General features: G+C 30.5%; 1 protein-coding gene across 1 annotated transcript in view; it reads left to right on the forward strand.

Annotated features, from left to right (window-relative positions):
• The window catches only part of Syt7 (Synaptotagmin 7), a 767,213-nt gene extending 753,918 nt beyond the window's left edge, over nt 1-13,295 (forward strand). The window contains exons 10-12 of the mRNA XM_085956767.1: nt 2,495-2,663; nt 9,760-9,972; nt 12,814-13,295. Coding sequence (XP_085812893.1) covers nt 2,495-2,663; nt 9,760-9,972; nt 12,814-12,914 — 483 coding nt within the window. The 3' untranslated portion in view covers nt 12,915-13,295. The remainder of the gene's footprint in view (nt 1-2,494; nt 2,664-9,759; nt 9,973-12,813) is intronic.
• The last annotated feature ends 1,546 nt before the right edge of the window (nt 13,296-14,841 follow it).

The raw sequence follows: 14,841 nt of genomic DNA on the forward strand, positions 1-14,841 counted from the left end.
TCGTGTAAAGATGACTAAAAACGTTACCCATTTACTTGAAAAAGAAAACATGTCAATGAATATATTATTATTGTTACTAATAGAACAATAAACAAAACATTAAATGGACGCATGTTGGATTTATATGACAAATTATATTTCGTTGGCATGCGTCATTTGCTCCCGCGACCCGCAATCCACGCATCGCCTAGCCACGATCTTTTAAGACCATGTCTCAACTGAGGTATAGCCTTAATCCTTTCATAATATATCGCAGCACCATCACGGTGGCTATAACACTTCAACTTATAATTTTCGCACTCTAGTGTATCAATAATGTAATTATATCTTTTGCAATCATGGGTTAAATAATATTCGTATCGTTGAAAGCTTCTAAGATGCTAATACTTAATTTACACTATACTGAATTGGTTCGGTGTTACTTGTTACGCATTTTAATGTTATTGTTGTATGGCCGGGAACATATGAGAGAAAATTTGGATGTGGGAATTCGCGTAAGTAGTATTTATTATTCTGTACAGAATTTTTTAATCTGTACTGATCAAAACAGCTTCGTTACCCTCGATAATACTGGTCTGATGGTCATTTGTTAAAATATAAATTGGTTTACTCCAGTGATTTTTTCACGTCTGACTTTTCCGGTGAATACCTACTTCTTTATATTGTAGGTCCTCCTGTAGACAATATGGCTAATGAAACCAGGTATCGAAAGCACACTGTGTATGTGAATTGTGCAGCCACTTTAAAATAAATGCGTTCAAAGCATCTTCCTCCATTACCACATCTCATAACTTACTAATGTAACTGCATGATATATTGGGAAGATTTTGTTTAAAAGTAAAACGAAAATACTTAAATTTATCTTTGAATGATGATTTATGATATTACATCTGAAAAATATAAATTAATTGAATCACATTACTAACAATGGATACTACTAGAAACCGGGAGATTTGAGTGTTTCTGTTGACAGCATTTATAAAATATCAAATAAATTGTATTTTTTTTTTAATTTCAAATTTGATTACTCAATGAAGGATTGAAGGACGTGAAGAACTCAAATCGAAAGAGACACTCATTGGTAGATCCTCCATCACAGCATTCTTTAGTTAGCTAATTATCCAATAAAATATCAACTCACCGGTATACACAGCCAAGGAAGACGATTTTGTGGCTTAAAAATCTTTATCTTTATCCCAGGCTGGGATCTTTGGTAGGCCCCCCTACCTATAGCTAAAGATAAAAAAGTGTGACGCTCTACAGTAACGTTTTCCAAATGGTGTACGCGGTAAAATTAATGTGTATATTTAGTGTTTTTTTTTTTGTATATGTTAATACATCCATTTGAATTATGGAGTTATCGAGTATCTATACACAATTAAGATTTGTATCACACAACCGCATAATTTTAATTAATAACAGCAATGAAGAAAAATAGCTCTGCAGGTGACCTTTTTACAAGAGAATTTGTGATGTGTGTTTATATCACTTATCTGGTCGACTCGCCACGCCGGGCCCTTCCTGTGCCCGGCCCCTAGGCTAGAGCACTGTCAGCTTTCCCTTTGTGGGGGCCATGGGCTACATCGAACTATTATGATGGATAGCAGATGACAAAGTAAAGATCGCAATAAAAAATAGGACACAAAGAAGGTTTTCATGCGCCCAACTCATATGCAAATACATCGTAGGACTCAAAAGTCGTACGCTGCGGTTCATATAAAAAGCTGCAAACGTGAGGATTAACCTTTTATTCTGTTTACATCTGTAGAGGTGTTGTAGATAACTCTACAACTGTCATGTTGTTGTCTATGGTCATTGATAGACCATAGACAATAGCCTAACGGAAATGGAATAATTGTCATTGAGCCTTCCGACACAGTAAAGCTGTCACCGTGCCTTTTAAAAATGTAATCGATACGCGCAGCACGTTCGTTTCTCTTGTAATCATAATTATAAACTTAAATCAATCAATAATGTAATTCTATAGTGCCATGTAATAACTACGAAATATCTTTGCCATAATACAAAACATCAAAAATACCAACATGTGATTCTCGTTATTACTGCCAAAATATATTATGTCACATACATGCTAAAGCAACCTTCAGAACTTAAACATAACATCGAGGGTAAGAAAACAGCATCGTCATAATATAGTTGAGACCTTGCTCACATATGCCTTTTGTTTAATAATTATCTGTGATGTTGTATTGGGTCAAAATATTATTATGTTTTTTCGTAATGTCTATGTTGCTTTTATAGCCTACTCGAGTGCACCAACTAATATAATAATTATACTACGTCTGATTAAAAAAAAATATCTACCAATAATACGAGTATGTGAACATTCATAATAATATATTCTCTTTCTTCCTGTTGCTTATATTCTCTTATTTGCAAGATTTATCAAAATACCTAAGTAAAACAGTGACATTTCGAAGATGTATCTCTAATCACCTCGCCATTATTTAATATAATATATCATCTATTTCAGGTTGACCTAAGCGAAAAACCTTCGTTCTGGAAGGCCCTAAAGCCACCGGCAAAGGACAAATGCGGAGAACTACTGACTTCACTCTGCTACCATCCCAGCAACAGCATTCTCACCCTCACTTTGCTCAAGGCCAGGAACCTTAAGGCCAAAGACATTAATGGAAAATCAGGTTGGTAAAATGCTTTATGATTTCCACACATACAAGATTTGCTCTGATGCTGACAACTAGACTTTAATAATTCGTTTTCGCCTGGTGATGCAAATGTTATTTTTATGCTAGGATAAATTATTATTACAACGTTTTTCTTATGTCGTATTCTTATTTGTCCGGTAGTTGTTTGTCCGGTACAAATAGCTAGCTAGACATTTGAAACTTTTAGAATATATTAGAACACGATGCCAATGCATTTTTTAATACTTTTAGCCATCTTTAAGTAGAATTGAATTCATTTTTAGTTGATTCTGTTTTTATGAAAAATTATTTTGATTTTGATTATTGGTTGCTAGGGGGTCCTAGAAACTAAATTAATAAATAATATATACGTGCGTTACTATGGAAATCAATATGAAATGACATTTCATTATTCAGTATTTATATCAAGCACAAATTTTTTTGATCGTTTAAGCTAGTCAAGTCAAGTTTATATGATTCAACAGAAAATTTTAAAATGTTGTATCTAAAAAGTTATTTTTATCTTTTAATTATTTTTATTCATTTTTTTTTTTTGTAATTTTGTCGTTTTGTTTACAATCAACGTAAAGAATAGTTGAGTTTGTGTCATGAGGATAAGCAGATATTTGTAACTAACGTTATATTAATTTAACCTGAGCTCTTTATTATATTACATAACATATGCTTTTATTACGCTACCAACGGCTTTTTTTGTTTATATAATTATAAAATTGTTCCTGAAATAATATGTAATAATAATAAAAGTCCATTCAACGAACCCACATTATAATTATTATAAGTTGGTAGCGGGTTTTTTAGGATAGGTATATGATTGAATTAAAAATAATATTTGTTTTTGTTTTGACGCTTTCACGTTGATTGAATTTTTAAAACCCTTTAATAAAATAAAAGTTATTATTAGTATTGTATTTAATTGCATTCATGGTATTTTGTCGCTAAGACCTCTTCATTCCCTCTTAAATAAAATGTTATTTTTATTTTAAATTATAATTTTCATTTACCATGTTCGATCGTAAGAAAATGAAATGGGCCTCCACGGCATGAACAGATGTTTTCTTTACGAGAAATTAATATTAGTCACTTACATAACCCATTAGATCATTAGATCAATACTCTGAGTCTAAACACACGTTAAATAACAACCTTGTGATTATTTACCAAGTCCGAGATTCGAAACTGGGACATAGTAGGCCGACACGTTACCGCTTGGTTACTATTATGTATAAACGTAACGATAGATGTATTTTTAATTTTACTAATATATTGTATTGTGGCTAGATTTCCGTATTTATAAACGCCCACGATGGCCGTTCAGCTACGCGCCAGGCTTATAAAATCGTGGGTCCTGGGCTCGAATTCCAATTCTGGCCAAAACATCACATGTTTTTTGTCAATGTGTATAAAATAAAAATCTGTTAAGAAACTTCTTCATGATGCGGCCCAGTTGGTCTATTCGCGGCTATCGACGGTAGTTTATCACATTTACATATTGAGTATATTTTAGGTATAACTTTCTAAACTGTCTATCTTACAGTAAAAGATAACACAGCCAAGAGAAGGGTTGTTAAAATAATATAGCACTTTTTGATAGTTTCGAGTTTTAGAAGGTTAACTTATTGTAACAATAATTAATCGCCTCAATACATACATATGATAAACTACCATCGATAACCGCTGATAGCCGTCTTGTGTATAAAATAGACCCACACATTCACATAAGATTGTAGAGCCAATTAAAATATATAAAACACATAGGTACATAACACTTCAGATAAAATATATTATAACCAATAGAAAGAATGTTTTTTGAAAAAAGTAAGACACCCAGCATCAGGCATCTCTCGGGTTTCGCGCCCATGCATATAAATTATGTGTGCTTAATAATTAGAATGTTACATTCTTAAACCTTGTGAATAATTCTTTGAATAAAAAAAATAGTTAGTTAAAATATATATTATATAACTTTTCTTCACATACGAAACCATAAAATTACCTCAACATTGAGAAGCTTAAATATCATAATAACATTATCACAAATAAGTCCAAAGCTTCCCACAACATATAATGAAATGATGCATTATTCTAATTTAGATGGAATGACGGGTAAAATTGTGTTATATATTATATACAAAACAACAATAATATAATATATATACGTAAACAAAATTACATTAATTCTGGAAGCGCGTTCAACCCCTATTTTAAGCAGGATTATCGTCGTGGTTGCACGCAAGCCATACCAATTTGTAAACGCTAGCTTATAGCACCAAGAAGATCAAAACTCACATTTGTAGTAATAACTTTGAATCTTTTACGCTGTTTGGATGTTCGGATGTTTGATTACTGGTTTCCATTACAAGATTACATCAGATGATTGCAACAATTTTTGTGTTTTTTTCTGTTTTTGATTAAAAGAGGAAATTTTACGTTTTTATTTTCAATTTACTTAAGTATTTTTGCGTTCAAAGAAAACACAAATAGCTTACGATATATTTAAAGGGTATCAGTACCTACCTAATTAAAAAAAACACAATTATTTTATATTATTACTTAAGTTATTTTCCTGATTAATATTTTGAAGAGTTAACATTATTTTTCAGTACAATTAAGTGTGATAAAACAATACAAATGTGATAAAAATTGTGAAGTGAGTGAAATGCACATTACAGTGCTTTAATATTTTTTTACATCAATTTACTTAATAAAGATTATATATTATTCGCAATATAATAAAATAAATACTTTGTTTTAACATAATAACTTCAAATACCTAAAAATACACATTAATATATAGTCATTTAATTAAAAAAACCATCCACATGTTTTATTTCTTATTTCATCAAATATATAATTGTGCAATATTAAATTATAATTGTTTTATTTTTACGTTTCTTTTGCACATATTTTAAAACATGATTTATTCGACAAAGATACCCATTGTAGCTACTAAATTATTTTACGCACATCCCTAAATAACAGTTACGTTCGTAATCCTGTTGTCCGAGAACAGATTTGGTACATTTCGCTGAGTGACTTATTCGTGTTTTTTTTTTGTTCGCTAATTCTCCCCCATCCTGTGTTAAATTTCAAAGCACAATCAAAACTTTTTGTTTTCACCGTCGGTAATTTTGTTATTTATTTGGCACGTTTCCGCGAAAAGTTTTCGCGCCAAAAACGTAAACAATGTTATACATTACGGGGGCATGTTCCCGAAGCATCATATTTCCATGGCGAAATTTTATTTTCAAAATCGATGACGGGCAAAGTACAAAATTATAGCGATAAATTCTATCATACAGTTATTGATTACGTTATAAAAATATAATCAGAAGTAAACTTATATATTTACACAGAAATAACAGTTTTATTTTTATACTATTTAAATAAGTATACAGTATACAGTTAAGAAAAACTATTTCTTTATTCATGATTTTATCAATCTATAACCTTCAATACTAGATTCTTCGTGGATGGTTTCCATAAATCATTATTTAAAAAAAAAATAGGTGTCATTCATTTACTTTTATAGATAATGACTTGTATTGTATTGTTGCAATATGTATTGCAAATGGTACGTAATGACACTGACGAGAGAGTTTTAATATCAAGACGTTTTAATATAAAATAAAAAATATTGACAAATTTATCTATTAGCCCGAAATACGTAAATAAATCATCACCATCGACACTACTACTCAATGTAGGCCTAAGTCACATCCGAGAAATGTCTCCACTCTCTGTCAGCCGTAAATTTTCTTCACAAATCGCAGCCTGAAATATGCTGTGATCCTTTCAACTATCGCAGTGTAGGTATCCTAATCTTCCTTTTTCTTCCTGGTTTATTAAAGAGAATTAATTCTCTTGGGTAGTTGGAGGTCTTCCATCCTCAAGACATTCTCTACATAGTCTACACAATAGAGTCACATATGCGATGATAGGGAAATTATTGAACCACGCATATAATATTTCGTGGTTGTATTTTTCTTGATATATCCGATTCCGAAGATTCTTCTTAATATCATCCTTTCAAGGATATTCAGTTTTCAAGATCCAACATTCCGATCGATGAAAATGAGAATTTTGTACACCTATATTTTTATTTTTGCGATGTGTTTTAATTTGAAATGTCTCTGTGAACCATACTATGATTTGCGTGCCAGAGTAATTCTTCTAAAAAAATTGACTGACGTCGTTTTGACAGTTAATGCATGGTATTTGAATTCATTGATGACATTCGCAAAGGCAAAGCCGTAAAGACTAGTTGAAGCTTAAAGCTTGAAGGAGCTTCATTTACAGGTATACATTATGTGTATTATATTTTCTTGGTTGACGTGGAGTCTTATTTCTTTTGCAGCTCTTTACAGTAGGGTAAATGCATATTATATGGCTTGTTCCGTTCTTACACCTATATTAATATATCAGGTAAGTTGGTAAAAATGTGGACAGAAATATATATGAAGGTCAATATTACCCGACTAATATAATCTAGAAATGAGAAACTATCATCTTATTTGTAGTTATGTAGGCACCAACTTATATTTTGAAAATAATATTATTCATTCAAAATGTTAAAATTTTACACATAAAAATCGGAAAATTTGATATTTAAAAAAATATTTACATTTCGTTTTGCAATTGCATTCATAAAATGAATATGCATTTTATTTTAATGCTTTAAATTTTGTAGGCTAATTAAAATTGCACTGAAAAGTGCATTTGGTCCATTAACGTGAAGTTGTCACGGCGCGTAAATTCAAATATACCAGGAGAGAAGTAATTAAAAATTCTATCAAAAATGAAACAGTATAGGTATATTATATTAAATTTATGTAATATGCTATAAAAATTGTATTCTATCAATAACGTTACATTTTTTTAATAATTTAACGAAAATCATAAATCACATACGTGTTTATTTTGCTGAGTTGTGAGTTTTTTCACTCTATATCATTATTTATAAATTTATTCTTGTCAACATTATGCTATGTTCACATAAAAATCACATAAATCCTACCTAGCTCTGTTTTTTAAATACATTTTTGCATATAAAACTAGCTGACCGAAATAAAATTATTTAAAATTCAGCTGCTGTCATTGTAACTCGGTTTATGTTTGTTTCAAATTTATACAGTACCAGATTTTGGAGTATTTATTACTTTTGGCGTTGATTTTTTAATTGTCATAATATACAAGCGGCTACTTGTTAATATTGCCTAAAAATAGCATAATTTTAGGCAGGTACCTACTTTTTTGTGATTTTACCGAGGCTTCGACTGCGACTCGCTGTCATATCGCCTTTTCTCTTCTAGAAGGAATCCGTCGATCAGGTCCTCACTCCTATTCTGTTAAATAACTTTGCAATTTTGCCTAGCTCTTCCGTCTTACCCACCGCCAGGACACCTTTCAATTTGTCGACATTCTCATAGATATCTGCAATTCGCAACTGTACTCTGTGAAGTTCATATTTAGGGCATTGTAGCGCTATATGTACAATGTCCTCTAAAACATGACATTCATCGCAGAGTTGCGATTCGCTTCTTCCCATGAGGACATCAAATCTTTTGCCCATTGTGTACCCTGTTCTTAGCCTCAGTATTAACTTGATCTCATTCCTCGTCAAAGGAGACTCTACAAACCAGGGCACCTCTCGTGGTGATGGTAGAATAGACTTACTCCATTTCCCCTTTTCTAATGATGCCCTACAGATACCTACTTATTATACTAATTATTTTAACTGCGTATTTACTCTTTATGTAACAATGATTTTGATGCTTTAGAATGAAACCGATCTTTCATGTATAGTAGGTATGCTTAGGTATGCTTACATCACTGGCGAAGGGTGGAGGTAGGCTGTTTAGATCCGACATAAATATTGCACATTATACTTTGTCAGTAATAAATATTTGTTTTTATTGAACTAATACTACAATATGCAGATTGTATTGAATTAAACCCTTACGTGTACCTAGCCACAGTTAGATAATGGTCAAAAAATAGTTGTCTATCTATAAATTATCTAAAGTTATACCATTAAATCACACAAAGTTTTATATATTTTATGATTATTTTTTATCTGTTGCGGTTTAATATCTATTACGGTTTAGTTTAGGCAGGGCTTAATGAATTTTAAAAAACTAACCAGTACCAAGTGTAATATGTAATCTTAATTTAACGAAAACAAATAAGTATGACTGAAAAAAAGTGTGCACTATTTTTATCGGATGGCTCATATCATGTCCAAAATACTATGGTTTGATTTAGGCAAGGTTTAATCATTGATTTTTAAAAACTAACCAACACTATCTGCAAGCTGCTGTTTTAGTTTAATGAAAACAAATAGGTACATATGACTGACAAAATTTAGTGTGCACTATTTATATCGGATCTTACCAGTCTACCTCCACCCTTCGCCGCTGGCTTATATACTGTAGTTTAAATGCTAAAAGATATAAATATTTGGCAACGTCGTGGTGTAAATGAGAACTTTGCCATTCTTGGTAGTATTGACTTGAGTGTCCCTGATAACTATCTTAGAAATCGTGAGCATCAGCTGTGTGTTCTCCCAAGGAGCAGAACTAACCTGCCATTGGCGATACCAATTGGGAGGGCAATAACTGTGTTCTGTGTTCAACCAAATCGCTTCGGATGTTGATATATTCCACCTACGTGAGAATGAGTATAGGTGGGCGTTGTTTTACAAATTCTTAAAATAGGGTCCACTTAGCTCATTCGGTGTGCTTCCATGCTGTATAATTTATAATTTTTGTACCTTTTACTTTATTTTTCATACCGTTTTTGTGATACTGCATTATATTTATTTCTCTTTACACTGTTTAATATTATTTCTTTGTTTTTAAATATCATGTTGTGGACGTCTTAAATTTATAATTTGTAATTTTCACCGTATGTAAAAATAAAATTTAAAAAAAAAATATTTAAAGATTGAAAATGTTGAAGATTTTATTTCTAAAATTACTACCTAATATTTATATTATTAATCTGTGCATAAAACTATTCCCCTAATAACTTACATTTTGCAGTGTTGGCCAATATCTTCATTTTCTTTTTTCAGATCCTTACGTGAAAGTTTGGCTGCAATTCGGCGACAAGAGGATAGAGAAACGTAAAACTCCCATATTCAAGTGTACCCTAAACCCAGTTTTCAACGAGACATTCAGCTTCAATGTTCCTTGGGAGAAGATCAGGGAGTGCTCTCTGGACGTAATGGTTATGGACTTCGACAACATTGGCAGGAACGAGCTCATTGGTAGAATTTTACTGGCTGGTAAGTGTGGTAATTAAACTTTTCGATTTTACATTTTAAAAATATACATAATCACTGTTAGTCTAGTGTCAGTTAAATGTATAGAAATTTGAGAATTAGTAAATTGTGACTGATCGATTAGTTGATAAGACTCCATCCACTGTTAGGGCCAGATTTACACTTGAAGAGGCCCTGGACTGAGTCCATTTTCATATTGGCATATGTTATTTTCTTACTGAAAACTATTTTACGTCTGCTTAATCATAATTTGTCGTAATCGTAATACGCATGCTTAGAGGCTGTGATCGAGAAATCTCATCTCGAGAAATTATTAGTAAAGTGGAATCTCGAATCTCTGGAAATAATTTTTCTGAATTTTCAAAATTCGCATTGTTCGATAAATCACCAATGGTAATCTTGAAAATTCGATAAATTATTAATAAAATATAAAGGGCAAGATGGAACGGAATAAGAGAGTTGCCGACCGGAAGCGGAATTTAAAGTTTTCAATAGTTACAAAATGTTAAGCATAGCTCGACCAGAACAGAATTTTATAAATTGGCCATTGAAGTTAATCCCTCCAAACCAAAACCCGCCCGCACCACACTTGGTCGTAATCGAGCGTATCACGGGATCCTACAGTGGCGATGTGAAACATCTATTTCAATTTTTCCTGGGAATGCCCTGGGAGAAAATACCCAAGACTGAGGTTACTACAGTTGCCAGGGAGAGAAAAGCAGATGGAAATTACGAAAAATAAAATGAATTTAATGTTTATATAACAAAGAAAACGAAGCTAATATTATGTGAAGAGATCTTCACGCTCGCAGTAAGACGCCGCATTTTTTTTAAATGCAAAATAATTGGCCTTAGTAGCAACCAGTGAATAAATAAATCGGCTAGTGACTTTTATGTCAAAATCTAAAAAACAGGTTTTTTAAATTCACCGATTAAAAAAAAATTACCAAGAAAAGCTTAGCAAAAGGTGTCGAAATTGATTCGATCGGCCGAAAATTTGGGCCGAAAAAATAAATATAAGGATATCCATTGATCTCGAGAAATGTCAAGAAATCAATAAATAAACCAATCAGGAATTCTCGAGAGTGAAAATATTCTTGAATTCGAGAATTCTCGAACGTCGAGAAATCACAAGCTGTGCGCATGCTTAGGTTCTAAAAAGACAAGAATGTAATACGAGACATCTTCAATATATTATTTGATTTTCCTACAAAATGTTATGTGTTTAATGTTGTGATTTGGGGAATGTATTAATAGAGGCAGCGGTGTGTAATAGATTTGTGCATGGTAAATATGTCTTTCTGTACCGTAATTTGTGTTGCAACTGATTTCAGTTACATTAAACTGAAATTATCCATCTAGTACTTATTGTCGACATTGCCACGTACGGCTTTTGTTTGCGCTGCTTCAAAGTATTTGTATAGGTTTTTTCAGTTATTTGTGTACTTTAGAGCCTTTGGCAGTTCATAGGCTCTGAGCTATTGGTATTAAGCCTTTTAGTTAATCTGGTATCTATCTGGTATCTGGTACCCTATCAGATACGGCAACAATTATTGGAGGTTACAAAATGTTACAATAATTATGAGCTTAACGAACTGCATATGTCCAATCAAATAAAATTGGAATGTATTGACCATGCATTTGAAAAGAATTAGCGGCCCACATGCTCAGCGTACGTCAAAATGGAGCTTTTATGCTATTTTCAAAGCATGATCCTGGACATTCCTTAAACGTTGTAGATAATCTATTCATATAATTTTGAAGCCTTATTATCCTTTATATTTATTTTAAACATTTGATGACTGCATAAAGTATTTTTATTACATAAAATAGTATTATTTTAAACCTCTCGCTCTAATGTTTTAGAATATAGTCATATATTATCAGTACGTCCATGTGAAGTGGTGTTAAGATTTTTTATATTTATTAATTTTTAAAAGCATTTATAAAACCATTAGTAAAATTTATGTCGACATTATTATAGTGAAATATTTATAATAAAAAAATATATTGATAATCTCTGTGATCCCAAATTTGACAAGAATAAGGCATTTTATTATTCAAAAAATGGGTAAGATTTACACATTTAAAGATAATGATTATAAGCTATGTTTTTAATCATTTAAATGTGATAAACATTTTACGAATAATGTTTACTTTATAATAATTATTGACCTAAGAATAAGGTAGCATTTTTTTGAAATACACCATTTCTATTGGTATTTCCCAGTAGCTAAGCTACAACATATGGCCGTAGCCGTAGATTGACAAACAATAAATGAAGTAGAGAGTAAGATCATGTTACGCGCGTATTTGAACATGTTTAAAATAAATATAAAGGATCATAAGGCTTCAAAATTATGTAAATAGATTATCTACAACGTTTAAGGAATGTTCAGGATCATGCTTTGAAATAGCATAAAAGCGCCATTTTGACGTACGCTAAGCATGTCCCCCCTTAAATTTAATGTTCTTTATGGACATGTAATGGCGTGCAATAGACGATGCAATGCAAAATTTCTGGTTAGATGGAGCTACCATACGTATCTTAGACTATATATACATCGTATACAGACGTATCGAATTGCAAAGTGTCTATATATGTATATGAACAAGTAGAGAAAGCAGAAAGCCAGGATCTATTTCAATTTATGGCGTTCCTTATGATAAAAATGATTAATGAATTTAATATTATCTTTTTGTTGCAGTAATAATAAATTTCTAGTACTTTAAATCACCAAATAAAATTATACGAAATAATGTTTGACTTCGACCGTTTGTTTCCTGTTGTTTGTTTCCTCGATAAAATCAGCTGTTTTCAATAACACCAATGTTATTTTTCAGGTAAAAATGGTTCGGGTGCATCTGAAACCAAACATTGGCAGGATATGATCACCAAACCAAGGCAGACGATAGTCCAATGGCACCGATTAAAACCTGAGTAAATTGACAGAAGTTAGCTGTTCACTGGCTGGCACGCCATCTTGGGCTGCCGGTCGGCCATTGTAAGAAGACATCTGTGAGCTCATAATGGATACCTGTCATGGCGTGGCTCATCAACCGACTAATGAGTATAATATATTTATATAAAAATATGAAAGTTGGGTTATGGTATCCAAAAAATATCGATTTGAATCAGCTGTGAATGATTGTATTTATTAGAATGTTAAGTGAGTATTTATTTTCACGTTGTTTTATAGAATCAAAATTAAGTTGGCACAATAATATAAATTATTAATTTTATTGTAATTATTAATTCATTTCTATTTACCTATATGTTACATAATTTTTATATCGTGTGCTATAGTAGTTTCTTAGTAATTATGATAATCACACATTGCTAAATATTTTCATACTGTTTAAAATATAAAGAAAGACGTTTTGTTTGAAGTTAAAAATAACTGAAAAACTTGTAAGTAAGTACTTATGAATATATTATTTTTCTATTTCTTAATTTTATATTTAAAAAAAACTATATTTCAAATTTACTAGCTATCCATGTATTATGTTGTATTTTTATTTACAAAAAAATATATTATATAAAAAGATAGAAATGTTCTGAAGCTCTTACTGTACTGTAATAAATTATAATCAAGTATATTGATCAAAATATAAAAGAAGAAAATTATATATATATATAAATTAATATGTATAAATTAATACATTACTTTTTCCTGTAACTGTAGGTATACTTTGTTGTTTTTTTTACTAATTCAAATTCATTTGTTTGTTCTTGTAAATGTTTAATTTATAAATGTTCTGCTTATGAAATACAAAACACATTCTTTGATTTTTGACAATATTTTTATAATGTATACCAGAAATTTATGTTTTATTGCATTGTATTTTATTAAAGGTGCCAAATTGACATCGTGAAAATAATATATATTATCAATATTAATTTGCAGCCTTTAACCATAATTAGTTTAAACCTTTCACAAAATAAAAGTTGTAATTATAACTGTAAAATATAATTATTATAATGATAAGTAAAAAGAATATTTTTGACTTTACCGTTTTCAGTCATGTTCTTAAGAATTTAGTAATTCCTTTAAATATTTAACCATATAAGAACATATTATTTTCATTTTTCTATGAATAGATTTCATTTGAAATAATTAATGCTATATGTATTAAAAAACTTTAGTATTATGCCTTCATTATTTAGATATATTTTAGTGACAACACGGTACGTACATTAATTTCTCTACAGCGATAATAAATTCATAACTTCGTATCATTCTTTGTTACTTTCATGACCATTTTAACCATTTACATATTATCAAATTTAATTTTTTTCAGTAAATTCGTGTAAATAAATGTCAAATAAAGCGTATCACTTAAGTTATTTTGTTATATTTTATTATCATTTTGACAACACTGTCAAAAGATAATTTACATTGATCATTGACAATTATTTGGTATTTTTTCTAGCAAATGATCATTGCTTTAATTTATTAATACCTATCATTGATTTCTTTATTTAGTAAAGCTATTTTTATTAAAAACGTGACGTTAAAATATAAAAAATAAATAATCAAGAATACTATCAGTTGGAAATTAAGTGGCTTTTTTCGTATAATGAGTAAAAATATTAATATATCTAGCAATTTAAAATAAATTTGTATAAATAAACATGAATTTATTCATTATTATTTCATCTTTGTTCTGTTGCCAATTTGAGAACAAAATACATAAAGAGATTAATTGTATAGGTAACATAATAATTATTTACAAAATACCTGAAAAACTATCGACATATTTTAAAATGAATATATTTCAATGTATATATACCTAAAATGAATACTTGTGGAATCTTATATTAAACAATTTTATTTATATATATTATGCTTATTTATAATATATGCATAC

This window comes from Rhyacophila brunnea, unplaced genomic scaffold (assembly GCF_057557595.1).
Source record: "Rhyacophila brunnea isolate RB1 unplaced genomic scaffold, BYU_Rbru_1.0 scaffold_6, whole genome shotgun sequence".
Taxonomy (NCBI): domain Eukaryota; kingdom Metazoa; phylum Arthropoda; class Insecta; order Trichoptera; family Rhyacophilidae; genus Rhyacophila; species Rhyacophila brunnea.